Source organism: Pempheris klunzingeri, chromosome 20, assembly GCF_042242105.1.
Source record: "Pempheris klunzingeri isolate RE-2024b chromosome 20, fPemKlu1.hap1, whole genome shotgun sequence".
NCBI lineage: Eukaryota > Metazoa > Chordata > Actinopteri > Acropomatiformes > Pempheridae > Pempheris > Pempheris klunzingeri.
Genome location: NC_092031.1, coordinates 16,636,827 through 16,664,284, shown reverse-complemented (window position 1 = coordinate 16,664,284; position 27,458 = coordinate 16,636,827). Strand labels below are relative to the sequence as shown.

The 27,458-nt window shown below is 44.7% G+C and overlaps 1 protein-coding gene and 1 non-coding gene across 2 annotated transcripts; both read right to left on the bottom strand.

Annotated features, from left to right (window-relative positions):
- Positions 1-34: 34 nt before the first annotated feature.
- LOC139219754 (arf-GAP with dual PH domain-containing protein 1) lies at positions 35-26,508 on the bottom strand. Its single transcript, XM_070851703.1, has 11 exons — positions 26,170-26,508; positions 16,534-16,661; positions 12,490-12,581; positions 9,847-9,929; positions 6,277-6,389; positions 5,996-6,142; positions 4,200-4,283; positions 3,917-3,979; positions 2,777-2,848; positions 2,468-2,696; positions 35-145 (listed from the first exon to the last, which is right to left on the bottom strand). Exons 1-11 carry the CDS (start codon positions 26,258-26,260, stop codon positions 117-119), a joined length of 1,131 nt encoding a protein of 376 aa, XP_070707804.1. The 5' UTR covers positions 26,261-26,508; the 3' UTR covers positions 35-116.
- Positions 1,384-1,456, bottom strand: trnar-ccu (transfer RNA arginine (anticodon CCU)). The gene has a single exon. It is a non-coding gene; the product is annotated as a tRNA-Arg (tRNA).
- Positions 26,509-27,458: the final 950 nt, after the last annotated feature.

Sequence of the window (27,458 nt, the reverse complement as noted above, 5' to 3'; positions counted from 1 at the left end):
TCCCCCATCCCCATCCCCACCCCCATCCCCACCACCTTGCGCCATGGCCTGTGGTCGCACATTGGGCTTGTCTCTGATTGGAAGGAGACCGGCTGAGTTGTGGCTTCCCGCAGTCCTTAAGGCTTGTGTTTAAAATGGGCCTCCACTGGAAAGACAAAGAAAATAGTTACGGTAAGTACACAGAAACACTAGACATGTTTTCATGTGTTAATACAGCACCAGTTAGAGTCAGAGTCGTCTTCATGTGTAATACGCATTTAAACAACTATCACAACCTTTATTTATGTAACACTTTTAATAAAGATACCATTCCAGGTGCTTCACATGAGATACAATTAAAGGTACCCTGTGAAGTTTTTTGTGAACAACAGTTCTATTTACAACCATTGTTTCTCAAGGTGCAAACCAATCTTGCGTGCTGCAGTGGACGCCGGCTTGTCTTAGGGTGTATTCAACCAGTGCTTGTTAGTCTGGAAGGATGTGAACATAATCGTCACACTCAGGTGCGAACTAAAACAACCACGCTGAGACTTTTTTTTAGAGGAGGTGAAACTCTGAGAACGTGATCCGACCTCGGTCCGAGGTGTACTACCAGGTGTGCTCAATTAGTGGCAAATAGATGGAGAATGAACTGAGGTCGCGGCACGGTGGTGCGGTGGTTAGCACTGTTGCCTCACAGCAAGAAGGTTCCAGGCTCTAATCCAGGTTTGAACATGGGGTCTTTCCGTGTGGAGTTTGCATGTTCTCCCTGTGCTTGCGTGGGTTTTCTCCGGGTACTCCGGCTTCCTCCGACAATCCAAAGACATGCAGGTTAATTGGTGCCTCCGAAATTGCCCATAGGTGTCTATAGGTCTGTCTCTATGTGTCGACCCTGTGATTGGCTAGCGACCAGTCTAGGAGGGTGTACCCTGCCTCTCGCCCGAAGTCAGCTGGGACTGGCTCCAGCTCCCCCCTCGACCCTGACGGATAAGCTGTATAGATAACGGATGGATGGATGAACTGAGGTCCATCATGACTTGCATAGTGACATTTCTCTCTCTTGCTCTTGCCCCAGAAAAATCTGCTCAATAAAAGGAGTGAATGTTTTCACATGGTTTCTAGTGATGCATTTGGATTTTTCTTTTGTGGAAACACACCGCATCAAGGGGAAAAGCAGAAGTTTACAAAGCCACCACCCTCAATTGGACCAGAGTGGAGAGTGACCCCCAAGAAGAGGCTGCATTGTAATCATTGGTTACCCATCCGCAGTGACTACAAATGTGGTTTTATCTGTATCACTGTGTCAGACTGCCAGTAAAAGCCTGTTAGCAGAGGATGGTTTCGATCCATCGACCTCTGGGTTATGGGCCCAGCACGCTTCCGCTGCGCCACTCTGCTGTCAATCACCCCAGATGGGACTCGAACCCACAATCCCTGGCTTAGGAGGCCAGTGCCTTATCCATTAGGCCACTGGGGCTTCACGCCACAGTTTCTGACTGCTCTGCAACAACAAGGGAAACACAATGTGTGGTTTTCACATAACAAAGGCCCCTAATGCTACTGTAGCAGTAAGAGGAACACAAAGAGCCCCCCCCCCACCCCCCTCCACACATGGGGACACAGGAAAACCCTGACAGCATAGAAAACTAGAGGGAAAAACTGTGACAGAAGCACTAGAAGTAGATGAGAACATTCTCCCATGAAGAGAGATTAGAGGGTTAGTCAGATATCTTTGGGCTTAACCTGTATCCCATAGTTGGCTGACTTTTAACCAGTGAATGCTAACCTATGCTGCATGGTTTACCAGCGGGATTAACCTGGCAACAATCAGACACCTGACCAATCACACTGGTCATTCCTACAGGATCCTGACAGGGGCAAAAGTACTGACTTAATGATGAAGTGACAAGTAATTAAGAGCAATACATGTTTGTAAGGGTCAGTAAATTCATCTTACTGTTCCTGCCTTTCCATTTATACTCTGATTTAAAAACAGAGCATCTAACAAACGGAGGAATAGATACGACATCTAATGCATAACAATGTGGACTATAGCCACATTTCCTGGAGCGCTCCCTTTCCCCAGAGACTAGGAACCTTTGCAGGAACTCTGTGTTTCGACCGCAGAGACTGGGGTCTAAACTAAGTTCAGGGAACTTTATTTAACCCTCCCGAAAAGTCCCTGTTATGGCAGGGTAGTACTTTTTTCACAGTACAGGAATCTTCTGGGTAGGGCCCGCAGCGCTGATTTTGATTGGTGCATGCAGCATTTTAATTCAGCCACCATTTTTAAAGGCAGAATGTGTAAAGGGCAATGTAGGTAGCCCTGCAGGGAAGTGTCCTTTACTAATGTTCTACTAGTGGTCAAAAACTCCACAAGGTACCTTTAGACGTGTACGTACAAATACTAAAAACAAAACAAAAAAAAAAGAGCTGCCTTGCTTCAAATAAACCCTTTCAGTATTCAAATGTTTGGACTTTTCCATACCTGCATATTCCTGCGGCCTCATCGGTCGATTGATGACCCTCTGGAAGGCAGCTATCCAATCCCGTTGCTCGGCCTCGGTCTCACAGGCGAACAGGAACTTCCTGTCTGGCGTGACGATGGTGATGCCGTGGTTCCAGTGGTAGCCCTGCGTGGACGGGGGCAAGCCGGACAGGACGGTGTAGCTGTTCTCCTTACTGCCGATGAACACCTCACCGCGGGCGTAGGCATCCTGGGAGACAGAGAGGAAGTCCTGGGAGCAAACTAAAGCGATCGATCAGAAGGAAAGGGAAGGTCGTGGTGTCTTCTTACCAGAGGATCTTTGAAGTACATGAGTCTCCGGTCATCCATGGTGAACCACCTCTTCTTGAAGCCCTCTGTGTGCTGGGAGAGGCGGTCACAGTTTGGAGAGAGAAAGCGAATGAGAGTCAGGGCACTGCGGACGGGATCCTTTGTCCGGGAGGTTCGCAGGGTGTCTAACTAACTGAAGCTTTACCTCTTTGTTAATGTAGGTAAGAATTAAATATCAGTGCCTTGGCTGTGGAAATGAGCATTAAAACAAAAACCAAATCAAATTCTTTTCTCCCTTTCAGGCATCAATTCATCAAAGTGAATTTATTTGTATACATGTGCACATCCAAATTTCCTTCTTCTCAGTGGATCTTTCAGAACACGGTCGACATCTGAGTACAAGTATTACAGTATTATATAAATGATTTTAAAATCCAACTGCTGACATGTTTGTTAACAGGCTTTTATATTTAGGATTGTTAAGCCTCTCCATCACATCACCGCCTGAACAGGAGGTCACACTAACAAATAAGATTATACTATTGTTCTCCTCAATATTGAGTGGTATCTTTTATAAATAAGAGCTAATAATGAGTTGAAAAAATATCAAATAATTTCATTTACACACCGTTTGTGAAGCCTTGTTTATCTACGGAAACAAAAGTGAATGCGGCCATAAGAGATTGCTTTTCCTTCCACAGAAAAGAGTCCGTTTCTTCTGTAATAACTACATCACTGCACGACTGATCGCACTTCTTGTCGTGACGCTCCGGCCTGCGCTCTCACACATCGATGAACGAGCTTTGGCTGCACCGTGAAAAACACTCCGCTTGTGTGTTCAGTTTTTTTTAGAAATTCTGAATTTTAGATTTTAGAAAAAAGAACAGGGCCAATAGTCTGGAAATATTTTTCCATACTTATCCTTACTGAAATCAAATTCCATACTTTTCCATCCTGTGTAGGAACCTCGTGAGACGGAGGGATCACGCAGTGCAACGTGTTGAGGGTTTACATTGCTTCGTTTTACTACACTTGACCTGCAGACACTTTGGGTGGATTGGGGCATGTGTAACTGTGAAACTGAGGTGTGACGATCGTAGCATTCCTGATTTTACTTTAGAGGGGCTGGCAGGGTCCAGTGAGTATGACAACAGCACACACCTTTGGACCGGTTTTCTCCATGAAGCCCTCCTTCATGAAGTTTCGGGTCAGTTTGGGCACCAGCTGGAGAGGAGAGAGTCAAAAGAGAAACATGTGAGATGAAAGCGCGCACGTCATGATGAAAATAATGCCATTTAAGATGAAGGAATGTTCACAGGTCAGCCCCTCAGAGTCATCTTTAGTTACTCCTCAATTTTGGGAACAATCAATAGCAATTTCAGAGCAATTTCTTAACAACAAGCTCTGTGACGGTGTGTTGTGTGATTGAATCAGGCGTCCTCACCTCCTCGTCACTTGCTCCAGGGAAGGCCACCTGTAAGTAGTGGAACCTGGCCGCTCTGATAGCATTGAACCAGTCGACCATCTCCTGCAAAAACACAGACATCCTCAGTGGTACCGTGTCCTGCTTTCATTCACACAGCATCTATTCACAGTGTGTATTGTGGTATTTGCACAGTCGTTTCTCCCCTCTGGTGCCGGTGAAGGTGTCTCTTCTGCACACCGAAGGTGCAGCCAAAGGCGTCTGTGCCGCGCGGATGCTGCAGCGCTGTCGATAACTCCTCCACAGAACGGGAGTGACGGTGACACAGACTGAACCCGGTGAACTCCCTCTGTCACAGCCGTCAGTGGCGCGGCTCAGCCAGCAGAGGGAGCAGCGCCATTTCAGTCTCCACTGTCTCTCTCCTAAACGCTATTAATATCTGTCTCCTCCCTCTTCTGATCTTCTCATTTCTGATGTCTCTTGAAGTAGATCTCGATCAGTTTTTTCAGTGATGATGACTTTTTTTTTTTTTAAAGTAAAAGTCTACAAAATACAACTTTCTCAAAAGTCAAAAGTCTCGGGTGGGTACTTTGGCTCAGAGCCTCTTTTTCTCCACCATTAGTACCAAATTACAATGATCTTTCTGGGAAATCTCTAAGAAAATCACATGGAAATTACAGGAACCATAAAATGAAATGCTTTTACCGCTGCTTTACGGTGGAGATGAGGACAGAATGAAGTTTTGATAAAAGCCAGCTCATGTGAAGCTCGTTTATTGATATGTCAGGGTAGAATATGTACAGCCCTGGTATTTGGCATCCAGGCTCTGACTTTATCACGCCCCACGAGGGGAGCACTGAGCTCAGCACAGCAGAGAGCGGGCAGTGACGATAATAATGGAACAAAGCCTGTGAGGTTTAAGTGCTGACTTTCAGCTTTTGAGGTTATTCTTACTGGTTGGACGCTGCAGCGATCACAGCCCTGCTTCTCTTCCATGGCACCCTGATTTTTGAACATTAGGACGATTCCTTCCCTTTTCACTGAACGTGGATGTAGACACGCTTGAATTAAAGCTAAAAGTCATTTATGTCTTTGATAGCCCAGGTTCATTTGTCACACAGAACCATCTGGGAAGTCGTCCGTACGAATAATACAAATAATAGCAGGTGATCAGATGAACCATCTGTCTATCGGTGTCTAACTAATTTCAGCCAATCAGATCAACAAACCAAGTAATGAAGCTAAAACTCTTAGCGAAGCCAGTCTGGAGAAGTGCTGTTCTTTGCTCTTCTTTCAGTGAAGAAATACTCTCCGGTGCAGATGTCACCGGTGCTTTAGCAGCATCTGTTTTCCAACTAACAGTCGATTTTCGCTGAGGTCGCACTTCAACCCCACCGAACCTTAACGCTGATTGGTCAGAACCGCCGTGGTTCGGCCGTGAGCACATGACCAGGGAGCCTGGCAAGACGGATTCTCGCACGATGGTGATCTCAAGGTAACGTCTTCAAGTCAAAACAGCAGAAAATGTGTCACTGTCCCAAAGAAAAAAAAATAAAAATCTGACTGCAGTGTAGCTGCTGAAAGCGCCGACATGACAAATGAAGAGTTACAGAAAAAGCCCAAAGGAAATGAATTATTAAAGCACATGTCCAAGTCCAAGTATGTATAGTAAAGCAGGCACCATGCTTAATGTGCCACTAAACCTGTATTACTGTAATCTGACACTTGACATGGAGCACAGGTGTGTGTGTATGTGTGTGTGTGTGTGTGTGTGTGTGTGTGTGTGTGTGTGTGCGAGCAGGTGTTTGACAGCGTACCTTAGCGTCACTGTGGTAGACAAAGATGTTCCTTGTGCTGTTGTCTTTCAGGTAGGTGATCTGCAGGCCGCAGGGGTTGCCGATCTTGGCCGGTTGGAAGGTGGCATTGAGGGTCTCGATTTTCATCACCGCTTTGGGATCCCTGGCCTTGGCGGGGGAGGACATGAACGACAGACAGGACACAGAAAAAGTCTCACATTCCCGAGTACTGCCACCTTTTTTTTTTTTTACCACAGTGGAATGTTTGCGCCCTGTAAAATCAGCTGCCTCATCCCGCTTACGTCCTGCTTGTTGAAGTATTTTAGCGCTCCCTCCCTCTCCGACAGGATGAACTTTCGGCTGAGAAACTGACCGTTGTCTCTTCCTCGTTTCCATAGAAACCCCTCTCTGTAGCCTGGGCAGAGAGAGAGGAGAAAAAAAAAAAAAAAGTGTGTGCAGTTGGAGAGCTGGTATAAAAAAAAAAAACAAACAAAAAAAAACCATCAGAGCGGATGAGAGATTACGCGGAGGAGGCATTTATAACGGTAACGGTGCGATGTTGTAACTGCTTGGTGTAAGGTGATACTTCAGTTAAGCCGAAATCAAAGATCGTTTCAAATCTCATTTTGAAGAGGAGGGAGAAAAAAGGAGCCGGAGAGAGAGAGAGAGAGAGAGAGAGAGAAAACACAACATCCAAGAAGCAAACACACCAGAGAGGGAAGGGTTTTGAAGGAAAAGCAGCATGAGACAGCACACTGGGAGATTTTATTGTCTCTGTACCAAAGAATATTCTTTTCCATCTTAATGATATGCTGGTCTATTTATAGCCTGTAATGTCTTCTTCTTCTTCTTCAGTCTATTTTGGTGAAACGCTCTGCCCACACTGCCTCCCTTTCTCTCTTTGCTCTTCTATCACAGTCCCACTGTGGAGTGTTTTCTTTCTAATCTGGATCTATTTTTGTGGCTTAGTGGGAGAAAGATGTCTAAGCTTAATCAGGTGGTGCTCCAGATACGTGACTAATTTTACATTTGAGACATTTGAATGATGACATCATACTGAGCGCCAACTGTAGAATGGGGTTCACAGGGAAATTTGATAATACATTTAGAAGATTTCTCATCTTTATGAGAGGAAGATGCGGTTAAGAGGGGAGATCAATGAAGTAACACAATCTTAAAGGGCCGGTTCGCCCCCAAATACAATACTTCAGGTGGTATCCATTACTGGAGACAGTTTTTTGTTTTATTTTCTCATCAGATGTCCAGTTCTGTGCTGACAGAGAAGCCACTTGGGGCTAACAGGACAAGCTGCACACACAACACTGACATGTGATAACCTGATAACAGTTGCCTATTTATACATCCAGTGAAACGCTTTAGCATTCAGTACATCCGTCAAGGAGGTTATGTGTTCTGTGAACTATTGGACCGATTTTCATGAAACTCGGTGGGAAGCATGGAAGATTTTGGAAGGGATCCAGATCAGACTCACCATTAAGCAGTTAATATTGGACCTACACTATTGGTCTTGGCGGAGGTCTGCGCTCCAGTTTAGTCTCCACCAGTTCCTGAGGAAATATCTGGCTCCTTAGCTGCTAAATGCTCCACCGTGTTCACCAGTTAGTCACTTTGTCTGTTTTTTTTTGTTTTTTTTTATTAAAACATAATAAATGAGAGAAGTGAGAGTGAATCAAAACAAAAGTTGTGTGGCCCTCAAACCAAAACAGTGAGCTAAAAAAGACACTAAAATGCTCCCTAGAGTTAAGAACTGCAGAGTTAGGCGATGATTCTCTGAGAGTTTGTCACTATGAGCACTTTGTCACTATTGTCACTACTTTGGCATCACACGTGGTCACTTGGACCGTTGTTGATGTAAAAAATATCTGTTTAGTGCAGCTTTAAGGTGATATTCGCCCAGTGCTTGTGGACACAGTGTGAACTCGTGTGAGGGGTTGGCATTGTTAAAGAGCACCACAAGCCAAAACCTGTGCTGTAACCTACAGTATGTGCAAATACAATATTCCTTGTATAATAATTTAATCCTTCACTTCCCTCATTTTCATGTTCACGCACAATTTCTTTACTCTAATGCTCTCTTTTACATTCTCCTTATTCACTGCCCACTGCCATTGATTACCTCTCTTCTGTCATCTTGTCCTCTGCATTCATTCCGGTCCGTGTGAGTGTGTGTGTGTGTGTGTGTGTGTGCGTCTTTGTGGTTGTGACTTTCTGACATGAAACATTCACCTACACTGGCATTACCTCATCGATCAATCGCCCTCCTTGTCCCCACCCCTGCCTCCTTCCCCGTCACTCTTTTTCTTCCTCCTATCCTTTGCATACTGGATCAATATTAACATTGGCCGACGTGGAGGCTAGGTTACTGCCGTTAGTCAAACTCAGCCACCCACCCACCCACCGACACACACACACACACACACACACACGTCCACAGATGTCATGCAGCTCACTGTGATGAAGAGTGATGAAGAGAGCATGAATGCACAAATAGAGATGACAGAATGACTCATATTATTACACTCTGTCTGCATGTGTGTGTGTGTGTGTGTGTGTGTGTGTGTGTGCACGGCTCTCCACTGTAACAATAAATGGATGAGGTCACTGTGAGCCAATCAGAACTCTCCATCTTTAACAGCATGTGTAATGTATATTAGTGGACACACATGTAGCCTACACACAAATACTGTGCACTCGTCCTCCACACACACACACACACACACACACACACACACACACACACACACACACACACACACACACACACACACACACACACACACACACACACACACACACACACACACAACCAACCAATCACACACTTACTGATTTAATGGCAGGTCTATTCTCAGGCAGTGACAATTACAATGTCACTGCTTGAATATGATGACGGCACTTTAAACTTGCAAACACATCCAACCACTTATGAGAAGAAGGATGAAGATGAATGTTTGGAAGTCGGCGATGGATGTTTCTGGATAATTGAATTCCAGCTACTGGCATCCACTGGGAAATGTTTGTCCGAGGAGTTTTCAAGGTTCTGCTTATCGAGGGGTAAACAACACTGAGAAGACTGACAGGACAACAGACTAGCCGTTTTATGCTTTCTTTCAGACTGAAAAAAAACCGTTGAAAATGAGGGTGCTAGTGCATGCATGAGTCACTGCGTGTGTTTGTGCTCTTCTTCTACTTCTAACTGCGCTATCACATCAACAGTACATGACAGAGTTTCTTTTTTTTCCCCCCAATTGCATCCGTTTTTTCCCCCCATTTGGAGCTTGCGACAGTAGAGGACAGTGGTGTTAATGTCATGTAGCAACAAGGTGACACTGTCTCCGTTTGATATTCAGTGTCTTTGTATTCAGAAAATGATGATGAACATGAGATGTTTCACTATATTTACAGGCTAATTACTATTACTATTACAATTGTGAAATGAAAACGGTGTGGAAAAAGTGAACTGCCAGATGTCCACACATTGGTGGAAGTTGCAGTCTTTAAGTGGAGGAGATGAAGACAGGATGAGTGAGCATATTCTCCTGGTGTTCACTGGTGTTCGCTGTTGCTCACGGTCATCTTTGAACTGTTGCAAACGGTGTTTTTTAGGCTTTGTCATGTCTCCGGATGCTGAGCATTTACATGAAATGTCAACATTTTTCTTTCATGCATTTTAGGAAGTAGGCCAGGCCAAAAAAAATAGTTCAAAAGAAGGTATATGGTTAATCGGTGAGCTTTAGAGGTGATCGTAGGCAGCTTTTTCTTTCAATCGGATGGGGAACTGGGGGTGAAGTCGGCCCGGATGAGGGTCGTCACATGTGTCACACAACACAGACATGTAAGTGTGCGCGTACCTGCAGAGTAGGGCTCCTGTTTTTCGATGAACTCAAACTCATTCCTCTCGTACTTGGCTCTGATCCACTGCTCTCTCAGCAGCCTGGAGACACACAAAGCACAGACACGCTTATCCTTCACATCAGCTACACACTCACTAACTGCCCTAATCTACACACACACACACACACACTTTTTACTGCACACAAATAATGACATGAAAATAACCGGTGTCAAGTCAATATGCACTTATATTTTGACCTAAAGTAAGTACCCTATGTCATGATGTGTCCTCCTGAGGAGATGAATAGAGGAAAGCTGAAATTGTCATTAACAACTACAAAGAATATTTGAGGGTTAAATCACCCATAATTATGGACACGTTAGTATTTATTGATTGATTTATTCACTCAGCTTCTTAAAGGAATTCTTGGGGCTTCTATGCTTTCTTGCTTTTCGTGGAAAGGGTTAGATGAGAAGATCAATAGCACCCTCGCATCCGTCCAGTTATCATAAGGATGCAGCCAGCAGCTGGTTAGCTTAGCTTAGAGTAAAGGCTGGAAACAGGGGGAAACTATCCCTGTTGTTACGTTGCCTTTCCTACCTAGCCTTGATTAAACTGAGTAATGGATTAGCCCTTGAGCTTATGTTCGACAACACTCATTCAGTGTCAAACATGATCACTGCCTTTGTCTCTAGTTTCTACCAAAGCTGCATATAAAGGAAGCGATCTAAATTTTTAGACCTCGCTCCTCTTCAGTGTGAGCACAAACAAATGGCAACGATTGGCACATCACCATGCCAACAATCTCTCTCATCCCGTTTCCTTCTCAACCTGTCTCCAACCTTTCAGTCCTCCCCTTCAGGCTGCAGAACCGCTTTCATCCTCTCCATTTCTCAGTTTATTTGCCCCTTATATAGAAATAAAACAACCATCCTATCGCTATCAGGTACAATGTCGTACTCTGCCAAGATGTCTCTTTGAATGACGCCTTCTGGTGACAGCGGATCTTAAAAGCTAAGCCCCGTGGTTCTCAGGGGAGCAGAGTGGGCGAACACAAGCAGACACCGTGGCACAGACACCGAGACAGACGCTTCTGTCTCATCCGAGCTCTCTCACTCTACCTCAGCCCTGTTTCTGTCTGTTTTAATCAAATTCTGTTGGAGGGAGGCCGACGCGGGGAGACAGATGGACGAGCCCGAAATGTCCAAAGAATCAGAAGTCATTACTTCTGCTTGTAAAAAAAAAAAAAAAACACAAGAAGCGGTCGTGGAGGCAGGTTCAGAAATGTGTCGGTACAGTAAAGCCTGTACTGCACAGTGTGCAGCCTTTATTCAAATTCAAATGTATGCTTACAAAAAAAAAGGCTTATGCTTCAAATAATCCACTGCTCTAAAACAATAAAACATGAGATAGTCCACGGGTGTTAATACTTTTTACACACAAAGAGGAAGAGGAAGTGATATTCAAGTGATATACACAGGAAGAGGTGTGAATCAGTATTTTATATCTTGATTCACAATAGCAAAGTTCCACTGCACATGGCGTTTGCACCACATTCACACCTCGCAACTTGCAACTGCCTCTGCATTCAGCGTTTTCTTATCATCGAGCTGCAGGCCGTGTGCTGTGGCGCTCAATCAGGCCCAATAATACACAAAGAAGTAAGACTTTAAAGCTGCACTAATCAATTATTATGGTTTTTTATTCTAAAGGGGAATTTAACCACTTCTCATGTGGATGTCCAGTCAGTGTTCATGCTAAAGGTAGTCCAGTGAAGAAATAAATACCTTAGCAGGTGCTACATTAACTGAGAAAGCTGAGTTATCCTGCTCCTGGCAGTGCCTACATTTACCAAGATACACTGCGCATGAGCTTCTGACTCCCAACTATCAATTCTTCTCTTCTTCACTCTCTCTAGGTTAAGGCTGGCCACAGAAAGCAAACACAAGACTCCAAAACCACCCATGCTGAAATTCACTGCAGCAGCACGGGCCGATTAGCCGAGCTGAGAGAGCCTGTAGTTCTTCCTGGTCACCAGCGACTGCTGACCAGGAAGTACAAAAAGATTTTGCAGTAGATCTCACTTTTCTCAGGCAATATATCACACAGTGAGATATTCATTTCATTAACTGACTACTTTTACCAACAATAATGATTGGACATGCACATGAAATGTGGCAAAGTTTCCCTTTAGCAACAAATGAATATGTGCAAATTAAAAGGGTTTACTCTTCTAGTGACTTACCTACAGATAATAAGCACCTGACTGTGCAGCTTCTCTGCAGTAGTCAAAATATAAGTGAACTTAATAGACACCTTTGATATTTTGTTGAAGAAAGGTTATATCACACACACAAACACTGACCTTTGAGTGATACTGGTGCTGTTATGGAAATTCAGTGGAAAACTGACTGGCCAAATATTTAATAACCATTGTAAAAAAGAAGATAGTTATGAGTAATGGGAATACTGTTATAAGTTAGATTTTGCACTGAATTGTTTGTACTGCCTGTAACACTATTTGTCTTTACAATGTATTTTCTTTTTTTTTGTTTCTCTTTCTCAGTTTGTATAAAATTCCCATTAGGACTGTGCTGTATATGACTGCACCTCCAGTATTCCCGTGTTGAAAGGCACACCTGAAAGAAGGAGTACTCACTTGCAGTCAGTGTGTGTTGGTCTGTAGTAGAAAGCAGGAACCTTCTGCTCATATTTCGCCTTTGCTGCATTGTTTCCCATAGCAGCCATTAACTGAAAGGGAGACAAAAGAACACAACCTGGTCATCTAAATACTGTTCACAGTTCAATACTCACTTCAACTGAACACGCAGTAGTTTCCACAACGCTGCATTTCGGATGTCCAGTGTAAATGAGAAGGCAGATAAATGTGATCAAACAACATATTTAGCCATCCACAGTTTAGAGGTATTTTACTTTGAAGATCCCCCTATAAAGTAAAATAATGCGATGTAGGTGAATTTAGGGACGTGTGAACATACAAGTAATATAGTGATATGAAATACTAACGGACTATATTTTTATAGTCTTAGAGAAAGTGATCCTAATAAAGTAATGTTTCTCCTTTCCTTGTATTGTCACTCGAATTTCAAAATAAAATCAGATTAAATACAGAAGAGCACCAACTTTGCATCCTTGCATCTTTGCATAGGAAAAACTTTTTACATCAAAACCAGCAGATGTGACATTTCAAGGAAAAACCAGTAGGCAACCAGAAAATAACATTTTACTTTAAATGAGACAACAAATAGGCTAAAGCACAGGAAATCTTAAGTTTAACAGAATTTAAGGCCCCTGCATTACTACAGGATTAATCATGGAAATGGCTACACTGCAATGGGACGTATCTGCCTTTTGCCCTCGTTCCCTCCATTGTGCGTTTCATCCAAGGATAATCCCTGAGCCCAGTCGAGCTGGCTGAATCCCTCAACACGCCTCTCTCATCCTCTGAGGGGCTCTGAAAGGGATGCAACTCCATTGCGTTTTATTGTGAAGGTCAAATAGCAGCAGAAAATTCAAACAAAATACAAACCTCTGAAGAAAGTCACAGAAATTAACATGTGACACGTCTGCTGCCAGCATGCGATGCGCCTGACACCTCATATGTGGCATTTAGAACATTAGTATCATTGATGAAGAAAATTCTGCATTTTGTATAACCAGCTCTGCTCGGTATCCAGTTTATCAGGTAAACTCTCTTTATGTAAAGTGCTCCGAGTCGAAAGCATCTGCAGAGCATGACATTCAGCCATGGCACACACAGGCCCATTCAGGCATATGGTAAACCACATACATTTAAATATTTAATGTAGAGTTACATGTTGTCGACAAATGTAGTAACAAACAAGGTGGTTAAAACGGGAATTTAGTGACGTTACCACTGTAAGTCAATATGAAGCGAGACCCCCCGCAGGACATATGTGTTAACTTCAAGACGGCCCTCCCCAGCATCAGCCAGGTACAGCTAATAAAGTGAATCAGACAGGAGTGGCTCGTCTGATTGTGGATGGTTTATTGGAGGATCACGGCAGCTCAGGAAGTCCCGCCAATAAACTCTGGCATCTCAAAATCACCCCTAAACTCTCCCAATACAACGATTACAGAGGAGGAGATTTACCACAGACGACACAAAGCTCTCAGCACCACCATCTTTCCTACCCTGCAATCAAATCCAGTCACCCAATCATCTAATGCTCTAGTTTTATTCTTGCATTTTGCCTCATACCACCTCCTCACTCTGTTCTTAGAGGGATAATTCAGATTATTTGAAGAGGGGCTGTATGAGGTACTTATCCATAGTTAGTGTGCTGTAGATTGAGCTATATTACGCTATATTTACAACATTCTCCCCACTTAACACTGCTGTCAGAGAGCCCTGTTGGCAGCGAAGTGTGGCTGTTCTCTCTTTCTCTTTGCTCGCTTCAAAGCTACCAGACTCTGTTCACAAAAACGGTAATTTTACCTCACAGAAAATGAGAGCTGCTAGTTTACGATTGCCTTGATATGTTAGTTTGCTTGTGTTATTGAGTCACTTTGGTGTTTTAAATGGTTAGTTCAGATGCAAACTAATGTTTTAGCTTGCTGGTAGTGCAGCGTACTCCTGTGACCCGTAATGTAAAATAACTATTTTTGTCAAGTAAGTAAAAAAAGAAAAGAGGAGGCAAAGAAAAAGAGAGAACTGCTACAGTTCCCTATTGAAATGGCTGTCTGACAGCAACATTAAGCTGTGCAAATATTCTAAATGACAATATTATAGATATTTTCTAAATAATACAATCAAACTGATGTTTGCAGTACATTCTCCTGCCTGCTCCTCCAAACTAAGAGCACGCCAACTACAATCTACTGTATGCACTACACCAGGGATGGGGCGAGGGATAAGCACCTCATGCAACCCCACTTCAAATAATCCGAGCCACCGCTTTAAGTCAAATCTCCATTACATCCCAATTATTGTGCTCCCACACCTTCAGCCCCCCCCCCCTCCGTATGTCCTCATGACTCATAATCCACATCACCTCCCTAAAAGTCCTTTTTGTCACCCAGTGGTGGTGTTAAATCACTGACAAGCTCCATACAAAGGACAGCTTCACTCTTCCACAGCAGAGAAAAGAACACAGTTTTGATTCGTCTTACAAACGGCAACCCTTAAAATATGCGTTTCTATGTTCACAATTTTGCACAGGCCTCATATTTCTTGCTGATATTTCTTGGGCATGATTGCAATGTACTTAACAGCTCCGCTTCGTTTTACACACACACAAGGAAAGTGTCAACAGTCTCACTAATGGAATGATACGTTATTGATCCCTCTGAGGAAATTCTCTCCTTCCAAAGGGAGGTCGGAGGTCAGGCTCAACAGAATAGCAGCGCTCTTGGGTAGATAAAAGACCATCATCTTGCATGAGGACTAGACCTGTCTTGAGGTGCTGATATCACAGCCAAATCAAAGGATTTTTAACTGACTGATGGTGGCTGTATTTTGCCTGAACTAAGCCTAAGACTAAGTTGTTCCTCAGCTTCCAAAATCCCCCTCAGTGGCGTTGAAGTATGGAGCAAAAAGTAAAGCCATCATTTTTCCTTTATTTCAGTGACATATTTGACCACCTCCTGCTTTTTTTTCTGTCATATTGTTAAAGAAATATCTCCTGACTGGGTCGTTTCCATAGCAACAAAAAAATATTGGTACAGTTTTAGACTCTGGTGTTACCATGGTCTCTATCATATGCATATTCATACCGTTCACATACCAAATATGCACACACTGGTATTTTCCCACGATGAAGAATAAGAATTTGGACACAGACTTTGTCACCATATTTGGCCTCATGCAAGAACCCGTTATGCAAACACATTTGTTCTTAAAGGAATAGTTCAACATTTTGGGAAAAAACGCCTATTCCCTTTCTTCCTTTGCCGTGAATTAAACAAGAAGCTCGATGCCAGCAACTTCCTGCTGGTTGCCTGGCAACTGGTCTCACCCGAGAAACAATCTGGCACATAACCCCCCCGTACAACTACATATCATTTTTTTTTTCCACTTGCTTTTTTCTACGGATTAAACAAATAAGATGTAACGTGTTAATCGGTGAGCTTTAGAGGTGCTGGTGGGCAACGTCTTGTTACCTTTGGACAGAGCCAAGCTGGCTGTTCTAATTTTCATGCTAAGCTAAGAGCTAACGGGCTGATGGCTGTCACTTCAGATTTGCAAAGCATCAATCTTCTTATCTAATTTTCTGACAAGAAGGCGGGTTAAGTGCGTTTCCCAAAATGTCATACCATTCCTTTAAGTAGAACATAACGGCGTTTTCACCAAAACTTTTCTCACTCCATTAGCTGCTTCATCCTCTCATCCTCTGCTGCACCCAGTCACTAGGTGTCACTTATACACTATAGGTCCTAGTGTATCATAAAACGCACTTGTGCACTTGAGAGAGAATCTGAATAGGAGCATTTGTACAAGCGAAACCTCAGAAAATGATTTAAAAAAAAAAAAAAAAAGGATGTTGCACAAGCATCTCAAATGTTGGCATATCCATTTCACTGTTGGAACACGGTGGGTAAGGTGATACCACTGAGAGACGTGGGAAGTGCAGTTTTATTTAGGATGTGCACATGTTTCATATACATTTAGGTGGGGATTTTGAGACGTTAGTACAAAGTATGTGCGTTACGACTGCCCTACCTCCACCTCGCTGGCATCCCACGTGTCCTGCACAGACTTGACCCGGCTGATGTGGGGGATGCTCCGGTGAAGCAGCGAGCAGGCCTGGCAAACAAACACACCCAAAGTCAACGACGCCCAGTCCGGCTCTGCAGGAGAGAGAAAGACAGGGCAGGGAGAGGCGAGGGGGGGAGAGGTGACGTAGGGGGGGGGGGACGAGCGTGGAGGTGAAAGGAGGGGAAGTGAGTTTTGGGAGAGAGAGACAAGGGAGGAAATGAAATTGGGCAGAAGCAGTGCAGGAGGGTGACAGAGAGAGCGGTGATGGAGACGGAAGAGAGATAAAGGGAGGAGGGGTGAGAAAATCTTGTCAGAAATGCGCTGCAACAAAGAGAACAGCAGCTCAAGGTTCAGGCTGTAAATACTGGAAGGGCTGATGATGGTGCTGTCAAGGGGTAATAGGAGCGAAGTAAATGAAGCAAATATTACAAGGGACTCTGGATGAGTGTGTCCCTGATCGTAAAGGAGAGCGGGGCAGCCAAATGTGATTTCTGGGAAATCCTATTTAGCGTACTGACAGGAAACAGACCGCCTGAGATCTGATCAGAACTCAGCTGAGGTAGTTATCAGGTTATCAGGTCACCAATCCAAAATGAACACACATGCATGCACAAAACAAACCCCACTCACATTTGGATGCCCATGTAATATTTGATGCTTTAGAGGAGACAAGATGTGCCTGCACATACACAAAAACATGCATCATCTCTAAACAGGCCATATGCTGCTCACTGCCAACACGAGCATGTGACTAAACTCACACTTTGGCTAAAGCGCGAGAAAAACTAACAGCCTCATCAACAGCCAGACAAGAGTGCACAGAAAGGGAAGAAAAAAGGAGAGTTTTTTTCTCTCTCTCTCTCTCTCTCTCTCTCTCTCTCTGCATCGTGATTCAGCAGCAGCAGCAGCAGCATCCGTGGGTGTTCAGAAAAGGCACATTTGAGTCATTGTATCACACGCAGACTTTGATTCTGTCCATGCAAACCGAGCCGTCGAGGGCAAAGACGCAGCGAGAACTGAGCATCAGAAAATGAGCGAGAGAGAGAGAGAGAGAGAGAAGGAGAGTGATGAGAGATGAAAATGTAGATTGGAGTTTTTACACTGAAGGCAGAAATAATCCAACTGGTGGATATGAAAGCTCAGAGGGTGTGTAAAACACAAACGTTTTTTTGGAGCACAACTCACTTAAATGGAACTAATAAATGAGAAGCCATCCTGGTCAAAATATAACGAGCTAGTGATGAAACAATTAAATGATTAAGTAAATAGAAAGAAATTCAAAATCAAATCAAAGTATAAGGGATTCATGTTTGAGTTTTATTATTAAAATCATGACATAAAAATGATCATTTTAAGCCCTGTATAATATCACTATAACAGTCCTATAATATCAAAAACACATGTGGCACAGTTTAGTAACTTGCTATTTCAAATTCTAGCATTCTAGTATATCATTTCTAATATGACTTTAAAATATTCTTGTGGTAAATTTTGCTGAAAATTCATAAAACACCCACGTCTGGATCACCACACCCAGCCCGGTGTTACTGCTCTTTACTGCAACTTTACACTTAACACTTTTCCACGAAGGCAAAGTTACCAAAAATCATGATGCTGCCCCTACAGCAACAAAACAACCACCCTCACCGTCGACTATTCGACTGTGTTGTGGATAAAGTGTTTTCTGCGTAGCCCTTACGCTAAGATTAGCAGAACAGCCACACATCCACCACATTGAACTGAAACATGTCAAATATTGGATGGACTTGAAAATATCCACAGACAGGCCAAGTGTCTTCTTTAGTGTTTTTGGTTCATAATCTGCAGTACAGTACATTTATTTGAGTACTGTAGATTTTACCAGTACCTGTACTTTATTATTACTGTTAGTATTAGTATTACAGTTTCTGGAAACTTAGGAAAAATGTGCTCTACTACAGTTGAAAGACAAATGTTGTGTGGTGGGCTCCACTGCATTTCTATGAAGGCTCATGTTATTCATTACTTTGAAGCTTTGGAGTCAGCAGAGATTCCTCACCAGAGCACCCACGGCCGGATCTGAAGTCCACGACTGAGATGCTTAAAATGAAGAGAGAGTCATATGGTTTTAAACGTTTGCCGTCGACCCTGAGAAAGCGTGCTGACGTCTGTAAAAAAAAAAAAAAAATGTGTTTACTTCCCCATAAAGCCTCTAACCAAAGTTGTGTGCTTGTAGTAGTGGCAGTTTTTAAGCTACGTTTGCTCCAGTGGCTTTTTATGGATTGTTATGGATTTGCCCAGCGGGGTCTCGTTCTGTCTCCAGGCACTTCTTTTGGCTGCATAGCGCGTTCTACAAGCTTTTTATTCTGCAGGTTCTGCAAGCAAGTCAGTTCATTCGGTGGGTTGTTTCAGAGTCATTAGCACTGTGGCAACAACACGCTGATGTAAGGGAAATGAAAACGTCCTTTTAAACACTTTTTTTTTTTAAAGCAAATACTCGAGTACTTTAACTCAAATGAAAATTGGGCTAAACAGCTTTCACTTGTACTTGAAGGAGTACTATTTGACCAGGAATCTCCACTATGACTCAAGTAATGGAGCTGTGTACTTCCACGGGCCAATAATGATCCCATCTACTAATCTGACTCATTTGATTGATCATCTAACTTTAATAACCTTCTTTTTACACATAAACAGCTCATATAAACGTTTTTGATAAGCACCTTTTTAATACTGAGACAAAGATATGTACATACGCACGTCTTTGTCTCTATATTAAAGGTCCCATATTACGCAAAATGCATTCTTTAAAATGTTTTTTCCAACTTAAACGTGTGTGAAAACGCTACATTTAGATTAGGCTCCATCTGTGATGTCATGAGGGGATATGTTGATCACGTGACCTCCTCCAGCCCTGCAGCAGGCTGACTGTCCGCCATTGTCGTTGCCGAAGGTGAAAGCGAAGCAGCGGATTGTTTTATTAACGGGTAAAAAGAGGAATAATGGCCGTCATTAATCAGACGAATCAGACACATCTTTGGTATTTCTGCTGACAAACGGTAAAAGTGCGGTCGAGGTCTATTCATAATGCTGGAATGTGTGTGTGTGCGTGTGTGTATTGTACAGTTTTATTTGCACACATGCTAGCATGCGTAACGTATTCTTGGTCACAAGCGACCGAGAAGCACCATGTCCTCTCCGGGCAGCACTCAAAAGTCACCACATTCACGCTCTCTGCAGCTGCCGGCGCTCGAACAAGGAGGCCCTCAGCGTGGTGCGCCGCAGCCATGTGAGCACACACACACACACACACGCACGCACGCAGTCAAAGCGTGCACTGTAGTCCTCATGGGAATCATACGAAAGCCAACGGAGAGAGAGAGATTCTTGCATTTCTCTGTTCTCTAGAGGCTGGAGAGAGCATAGGTGGAGATGCCACGGAGCCTGACCGGGAAGCAGTGGAGGAGAGGACAAGTTATGGGGGGGGGGGAGGAGGAGGAGGAGGGGAGGCAAGGGAGGAAGAGCGTGCGGAAAGATGACGCGAGCGTGCAAGATCCCCTGAGGGTGTCACGGCCATCTACGATAATCTGCCTTCGATTTATCTCTTTGAAGCAACCGGACGAGCAGGCAGATATTTTAGAAATGTCAACTCATCTTTTAATCATTCTGGGTTGTGATCGAGCACAAATCACTAGAGAAGCTGCTTTTCTTTATCCTCTTGACACGCAAGCACACGCCACCTACACACCACCCCGCTGACACAAAAACACACGACCAGCCATGGAGCGGTGAGGTCATCGCTGTCTGAGTCAGGCCTTACAGAGAAGCAGACAGCACTCATGGAGATTACAGTGGCCGCATGACTAACTAGCCACACACACACACACACACACACACACAAATGTACAGGGCTTCCCCCTCCGCATGTACGTGGAAGATGTTTCTCAACAGGATTACTGCGAACAACAGCAGATGCACAGCCGTGGCGACCAGGTGGTGGAAACCTCCTGACGTGGTGTGACTCTGCTGCTGCACCTCGTCTGCGCCTTGCGAAGAAAAGCTGAGTTTCGCAGGAGGGGGTCCCGGGGCTGCTTTGGCTGAGAGAGAGACAACAGGGCTTTTGATTCAACCGCACAAGGTTGAAGAAAGGAGCGCCTGTGGCGTTACTGCGGGGCAGACGCGGGATGAATGAACGAACGAACGAAGGGGGAAAATGTACACAATGGCTTCCCCTGTGCCCGTGAGCATTTGCGGGGACTTCTTTCTGCATCTGCAGCGTTCGTACGTCTGGATGTGTGCACACAGCGGCTGCGTCACGGCCGGGCCTTGATGACCAGGCCGCGGGGGGGCCAGCTGTGGTTGGGACTCTCTCATGTCTCAACTAAACCCCTCAGACACCATATTTTATTGCTACAGCAGCAGATTTACTTAACTTGTGTTTAACTTCAGCTGGACCCTGGTTTTGTAGAATATCCCGAATGCCCCGAGGCTTTATTAAGAAAACCATCAAGTTTTTTTCATTTCTCGAGGATGATGTTTTCAGAGGGAATGATTTTTGCACCACAGAGAGAGAGGAAAGGTTAATCGTTAATGGATATGTGCTCCCAGTGTTTCCTAATTGACTCACAATGATGTGTGTCCACGCTTCGCTCCCGCATTTGCATGCACATTTTGACTTTGTCATACTAGGGAAAGCACAGGTGTCACTGCTAACATGAACGATGGCTCAGTCCCACTAAGTCATGACAATAAACCAGCGCGCACAATGCCAGTACCCAGAAACCAAAGCAGCTAAATGGAATCCAGCCCTCATTCGTTTGATTATTTACGCCTGTGCTTATCCTACTGCGACCTCCGTGAATAAGGCCTATTCAAACAGCTGAAATTCACCTGTGTGTTTAAGCGTCACCTGCTCTATCCTGCACCCTGACACACGCTCTTCAACATAACGTGTCGCTGTCTGCTGCGCCGCTTGTCATCAGAACTCAGATTTCCATTTCTTTCATGCACATTACCGCCTTTAACCCTCGACTCCAAACAGCATGTTTTGTTTGTAGGGGTGTAATTTGTACCGACGGGGGGGGGGGTGGTGGTTTGAAAAGCCTCTTTTTTTTGATACGTGAAGTATGTTTGAATACTAAATCACTCGAGCACCATCATACAATCTCCAAGATTGTGCGAAGCTTAAATGGACTACTGCACTGGGCAAAGTGCTGAAGTCATGCTTGCATTAGCTGATTGGCGTCGGCTGCTTCGTGCACGCTTTACCCTAAATGGCCCCGCTGACAAAGAAAAAAAAAAAAAAGTCCAATCATATTCCTAGAGGTGCGCGGCACAGTCATTAAAACCTGCTACTCTAGCTTTGAAGAGAAGGGAGGACGCCTGAAGCATTCTGTTAACTCACTAAATCCATGCATCATGGAGATAAGAATGGTATGAAATGCTAGCTTTGAGCAAGAGCTATCTGTCAGTGCACCACATGGGGAGGGTGGGGGTGCTATGGCTGCATAACATATGCCCACAAATATGTGGATACTGAATTAGCTGGCGAGGGCTATATCTCTTGTTTGCTCCTTTTTTTTTTTTTTTTTTATCATGAAACTAGAAAAGTTTTTGTTTTCTCCAACTTTCCAGATAAAAAAAAAAAAAACAGCGTGTGAAGCCAACGAGCGGGGCCGACACAGGAGCCTGAACCCCCCTGCTACCTCATCATAGCTCCCGCTGTTTTTGCTGATCGACAAACACCTTCCTCACACCTCAGAGGACTGCTGAGGCTTCTCTCCGGAGGGAATAACTCGCTTTGTGTGTCCTTAGCGAAGGGCAGAACCCACAGCGCTGCTGAGCTACAGAGAAACCCTGCTGTATAAGCTCCCAGCTCAGCCTCTCGGCGGTCTCATCTGAGCACACCAGAGGAGAAAAGATAGAGCCAAAAAAATGTTAAAAAATAAACGCAAAGGTAAGGAAGGGCAGAGTAAGAATGACTAGGCATTAAAACGCACAAGCAGTGTTGCACACTTTTCAGACCAACTACAGCAGGCTTTCTGTCTGCTTGGTGGATGTTGTCTCTGCGATGGGACGATAAGACAGGGGTGATGGAGGACTGCCAGGTCCCTGCTGACGATGGGATGGTCTGTCTTTACTCTGTCAGCCTGCACACTCACATACAATGGAGGGATTTCATGTGATGTGATGGAATGCAGCAGTCGCATTGGAGGTCCTCAGCTTTCTACTGCCTGTTTGGCTGAAACTGATTAACTTCCAGCATTGAGGTTTGAACGGTAACTAAAAATGTTCGAGCTGATAAATCTGACTGAATGTGTGCCTCGATAGCGCCAAACCAGCAGCCGTATCTCTAACCATGTCACCATTATGGTGCCTTTTCTCTCCATTTCACACTAGAACTGTGTTTTCTGGGACAATAAATGGAATTTTATGTTTTCGCGCGATGCTCATTTACACCTAAAGTTTCTGTCACCTCTAACTTTGACTCATTTTAGTGGAATGAAAAGGACATGAAGTGTTCTGAACCTTTTGCTCGTGACACCTTAAGGCAAAGCCATGTAACAAGTTGCATGTCTATGAGTTGTGAGCTCGATCAAATAGAGGCAAACATATCAAACAATACGATATAATTTATTTATTATTTTTGTGGTGATGCCACTAACCATTCAGAGACCCCTCCGATTCATTGGAAATCATATACCAGTCTACCTACCTAGTATCTATTTGTCTTATCTATCAGTCTCCAGTATTTATCTATGGGCCTGCACTCCCTGTTACATCCTACTTAACTATCCTCCTTAGGTCCTCCTAAGTGACCTTAGCTAACACCTACTCCACTCCTCTGTCTGCTTACTTGGCTGTGTTGGAGACGATTCGTGGCATTCTGACCTGTAATGAAACTGTTTTTTTTTTCTGAAAAAGCCACTGGGATAAGATGCTGTCCCCATCTGGGAAGGAGCCGCCGAACCAGCATCAATAATTCATACCTTGACCATTATGAGATGTGAGTTATGAGCCAGGGAATGCCTGCTCTGGTAGCACAGAGGAGGGGGATAATGGTTTGGTTGATGGATGGCTATCCCAACACTTTTCATCTGTGCTCTGCTGAAATTAAATGAAATGAGCGCGGGCGTTTCCGAGCCGCCGTTGGATCACCTGCTGGCCACCGCTGCGCTGCTTCCTCTTGAGCTCCTTGCTCAAAAGAATCTCAGCACTTGTTGGGCGATGTGACAGCGGATGCAGCATGAGTCACTCGGCCAGCCGAGGTTCGCCTGGCTGTGATCAATCAGTCACTCTGCAGTTACCAGCCTTTCTGACTCCTCAGCAACTGCTGCACAACGCAGAACATCTGTCCCACCTTCTCTTCACCGGGGCTACATTTGATTATGTAATGGTTGCAAGGGTGAAGGTGGGAAATCTGCCCACACAAAACAGACGAACGATCTCAGCGAGGGAACAATCAGAGCCAATATTTCCTCTTGGCACTGGGGATCATTACAGAGCGGTTTAACCCTTCAGAGTCTAGGACTGCCACACGGCGTCAAAGTCACATGTCGCACGTTTGAAAACGTAAAGCTGTGACACAAGTACCCAGGTGCTCAGTTCAAAGACTGTTGGAAAGCGGACACTTCAAACTTTTTACAAGTGTTTGAATTTTGTCGATCGGCCTATTAAGACTAAATTTATGAAGAGTCGCGCACTACAGCTCTTCTACGACTTAGAAGATGCTGAATCTGGGGAAGAACGTTCTGATTCTGAGGAAGACTTCTTTCAGAGGATGAAGTGGATGCTGCGCGTGAAGCCGAACGAGAGGAGGTGTCCGCGCAGACCCCCGCTCCTCCAAAGATCCAACTAGTTCCTGCTCGGATTTTGTGTTTGCACTTTTACATACAGTGTGTCTATATATTATGTCAGAATAAATAAATACTTGTAGAATCACATAGGTGAGGTTGTGCTGAAAAGAAAGACACAAAGAAAGGCAAGCTAAGCAGTTTTAATGGGAAACACAAAGGTAAAATGAAAAGTAGTAAAAAAATGCCGTTTTACCCCAGACTCTGAAGGGTTAAGGAGACCACGGCACACAATGTATCCCGAGGGTGGAATAAGGCTGTGTAAGTATTGGAAATATTCCCCAAACAGCACTGAGACTGCAGCCATGTGTGTCTGCAACCGGCTCTTAGACTCCGTACGCAGGCTTTGAGCTAAATGCTAACGCTAACACTGCCAGCGTGCTCACACTGACGATGCGAACGCGCTGATGGATTTGGAGCGGATTCAAATTTGGACGTGATGATGGCATTAGAGGACCAATTAAAGGACCACTAAAGTTATTACAGTTCATGTTCATCCTGAATGTCTGGACCAAATTCCATACTGTGGCAATTCACTGTAAGATTCATCCTCTGGGGACCGCGTGTGTCCGTACAAGTTTTGTGGCGCTACAGGATGAGTGAGGGGACAGTCGGTAGGATTCAGCCTCTGGGGAATATGAATTTTACCAATCAGCAGATAAAACCATGTCTTAGTGTTTTCTGAGCCGGCTATAGGCTGAATTGTGTTTTGTAAATTGGTGCTACAGAGAAGCAAAAGGCCACATGAACATTTCAGATACTTTTAAAGCTCAACACACACACACACACACACACACACACACACACACACACACACACACACACACAGAGCTTCAAGCAGCTGATGAGAGCTTGTTCCTCAACAAGATAACACCCTCCAGTCAAAATGAAATCCCTCTTCGAGTGTCCACTGCTCAGACAAAGCTGTCTAATTTTGTGCGAGAACGCCCCTGGCTCCAAGAGAAGGCCGGTCCTCAGAGGAGCCGTAACCAGGGAGGAAGGAGGAACAGGCACCCTTGGGTGGGCTCGCCTCCAAACGCTGGGCGCACGGCCCGAACTGGAGCCTCTGTGGCCACTCACTGGTTTATTGCCATTTTGGTGTGAAGAAGAAAGGAAGGGGGGGGGGAGAAGGAGGAGAGGGGATTAAAAAGGAGGAGAGAGGGCAGTAGGAGGGGAAGGGGGGGGGGGGCTGATACATGGATATAAAGGAGAGGAGAAAAGAAGGGATGAAGCTGCTTCATAGAAGAGCAACATCCACCAGGTGAAGTGAGGGGCCTGCAGACGACCAGCAAACATGTAGAAGAGAAACACACTCAGTGCAGTAATAAGTACTGAGGAGGCTGCTGACAGAGAAGAACGGGATGACACAACAGTCAGTAACAAGCATAATAGCTGTGCAGGGGACAGTTGGCACGTCTTTGTGCGCCCTCACACACCTTGACAGCCACACACACACACACACACACACACACACACAGTGTTTCATGCGTTTATGGCTCAGACTAAGTCCAGAGTCTATCCTGTCAGAGGTTATTAAACCTGGAAAAAAAAAAAAAAAGGGTGTTTTCAGGTGCCTGTGTCCTGCCAGGCCTCTCCTGCTCCATCTGGACCACGTTCACTCAAGACTTGTTGGGTTTTGAAGCCCCCCACCCAGCCCCACTCCCCACCCCAAACCTTGTGCACCGGCTTACATGAGGGGTGTGTGTGTGTGTGTGTGTGTGTGTGTGTTTGGGAGGGAGGATGGGAGGATGGGGGGGGTGTCTCTTACCTGGATTGCCGCAGTCCGCGCACGACTCGTTGCCCGGTCTCGCCAGCACGTCCTGCAGGAGCCGGTTGTTGCCCTCCGGTTCCAGCGCCATGGTGAGTTTATCCGTCCAGCCTCACCGCGGTGGGAAGGAGCCTGTCCAAGAACATCCGCTGCTGGAGCCAGACAGGCAGGCAGGCAGGCAGGCAGACAGGCAGACAGACAAGAGAGGGAGGCAGACAGACGGACCGATCACCTGTCACCTCCAGTCTGAAGTGGAGAGGAAGAAAAGGCTGGACGAGACTGAACGATCCGATCTCTCTCTCTTTCTCTCTCTCTCTCTCTCTCCCTCCCTCCCTCTCTCTCCCCCCTCACTGATAGCTCTATTACCGAGTCTCACTCACTGCATAATAATCAAGCCTATATGTTACCATCACCCTCCTCCCTCCCTCCCTCCCTCCCTCTCTCTCTCCCCTCCATCCAATCTTATGAAAGTGAGACATCCAGCGGTGGACTGCCAGAACACAGTCACCAAAAAAATTAGCCATCATCACCATCATCCCTCAGCAGTGGTGGAAGAAGTCCTCATGTTTCCTGTTCAAGTAAAAGCACTAATAACAGAAGCAGTCACCATCCCACTGGAGTCCTCTGTGGGTGAAATATCAGACATTATTGGTTTGTTAATACTGATGCATTCACGTGTAAGCAGCCTTGTGGAGCACAGTAATACACAGTCACACCCCCAGTGGGTCACAAGATCAGTTTGAGGGTTAGTGGGAGAGGAGAGACTCTATTTTCTAATGCAAAGCAGTGAGTTTTTTTTTTTTTTTTTTTAGCTCTTTGTGAAGTGGAACTGTGTGATGGGGTTAGAGGGGATTCACTGACAACACACAGGCGAAGAAGAGAGGCTTTTTTTTGTGAGGGGTCACAAGCCAGTCATCAAATGGAAGAACCTGAAAATTGTACTTAAGATCAATACTTCAATGTAAATGCACTTAATTACTTTGTGCCACAGCCTGTAACAACACTATACTTGCACTAATCGTTTTTTAATTCGAAATCCCCAGAGTCTGTGCTAAAAAAAACAGTGCAATTAAAGGTGCACTGGGTGACTGGACGTCTGATAATAAAAACAGTCCAAATATACAATTTGGATACAACAATTGCAGACTAATGCACAAGAGGAAACACATGTGAGACGTATCGGATTTATCGAGGTGACATAAAACAAAAAGTTGGTTATTAGTTAGTGTGGTTATTTTTGTCTTACAGTAGGCTTTCACTAAACTAGAATTAACATTTATATGGAACGC

Bases quoted from the DNA above. Each gene is read 5' to 3' on its own strand.
- LOC139219754 (XM_070851703.1), bottom strand. From the start codon at position 26,260: ATGGCGCTGGAACCGGAGGGCAACAACCGGCTCCTGCAGGACGTGCTG. The intron at 16,662-26,169 runs GTAAGAGACACC...TCTCTCCTGCAG, and splicing joins CGCGGACTGCGGCAATCCAG to AGCCGGACTGGGCGTCGTTG. The intron at 6,143-6,276 runs GTAAGCGGGATG...TCCCCCGCCAAG, and splicing joins AATACTTCAACAAGCAGGAC to GCCAGGGATCCCAAAGCGGT.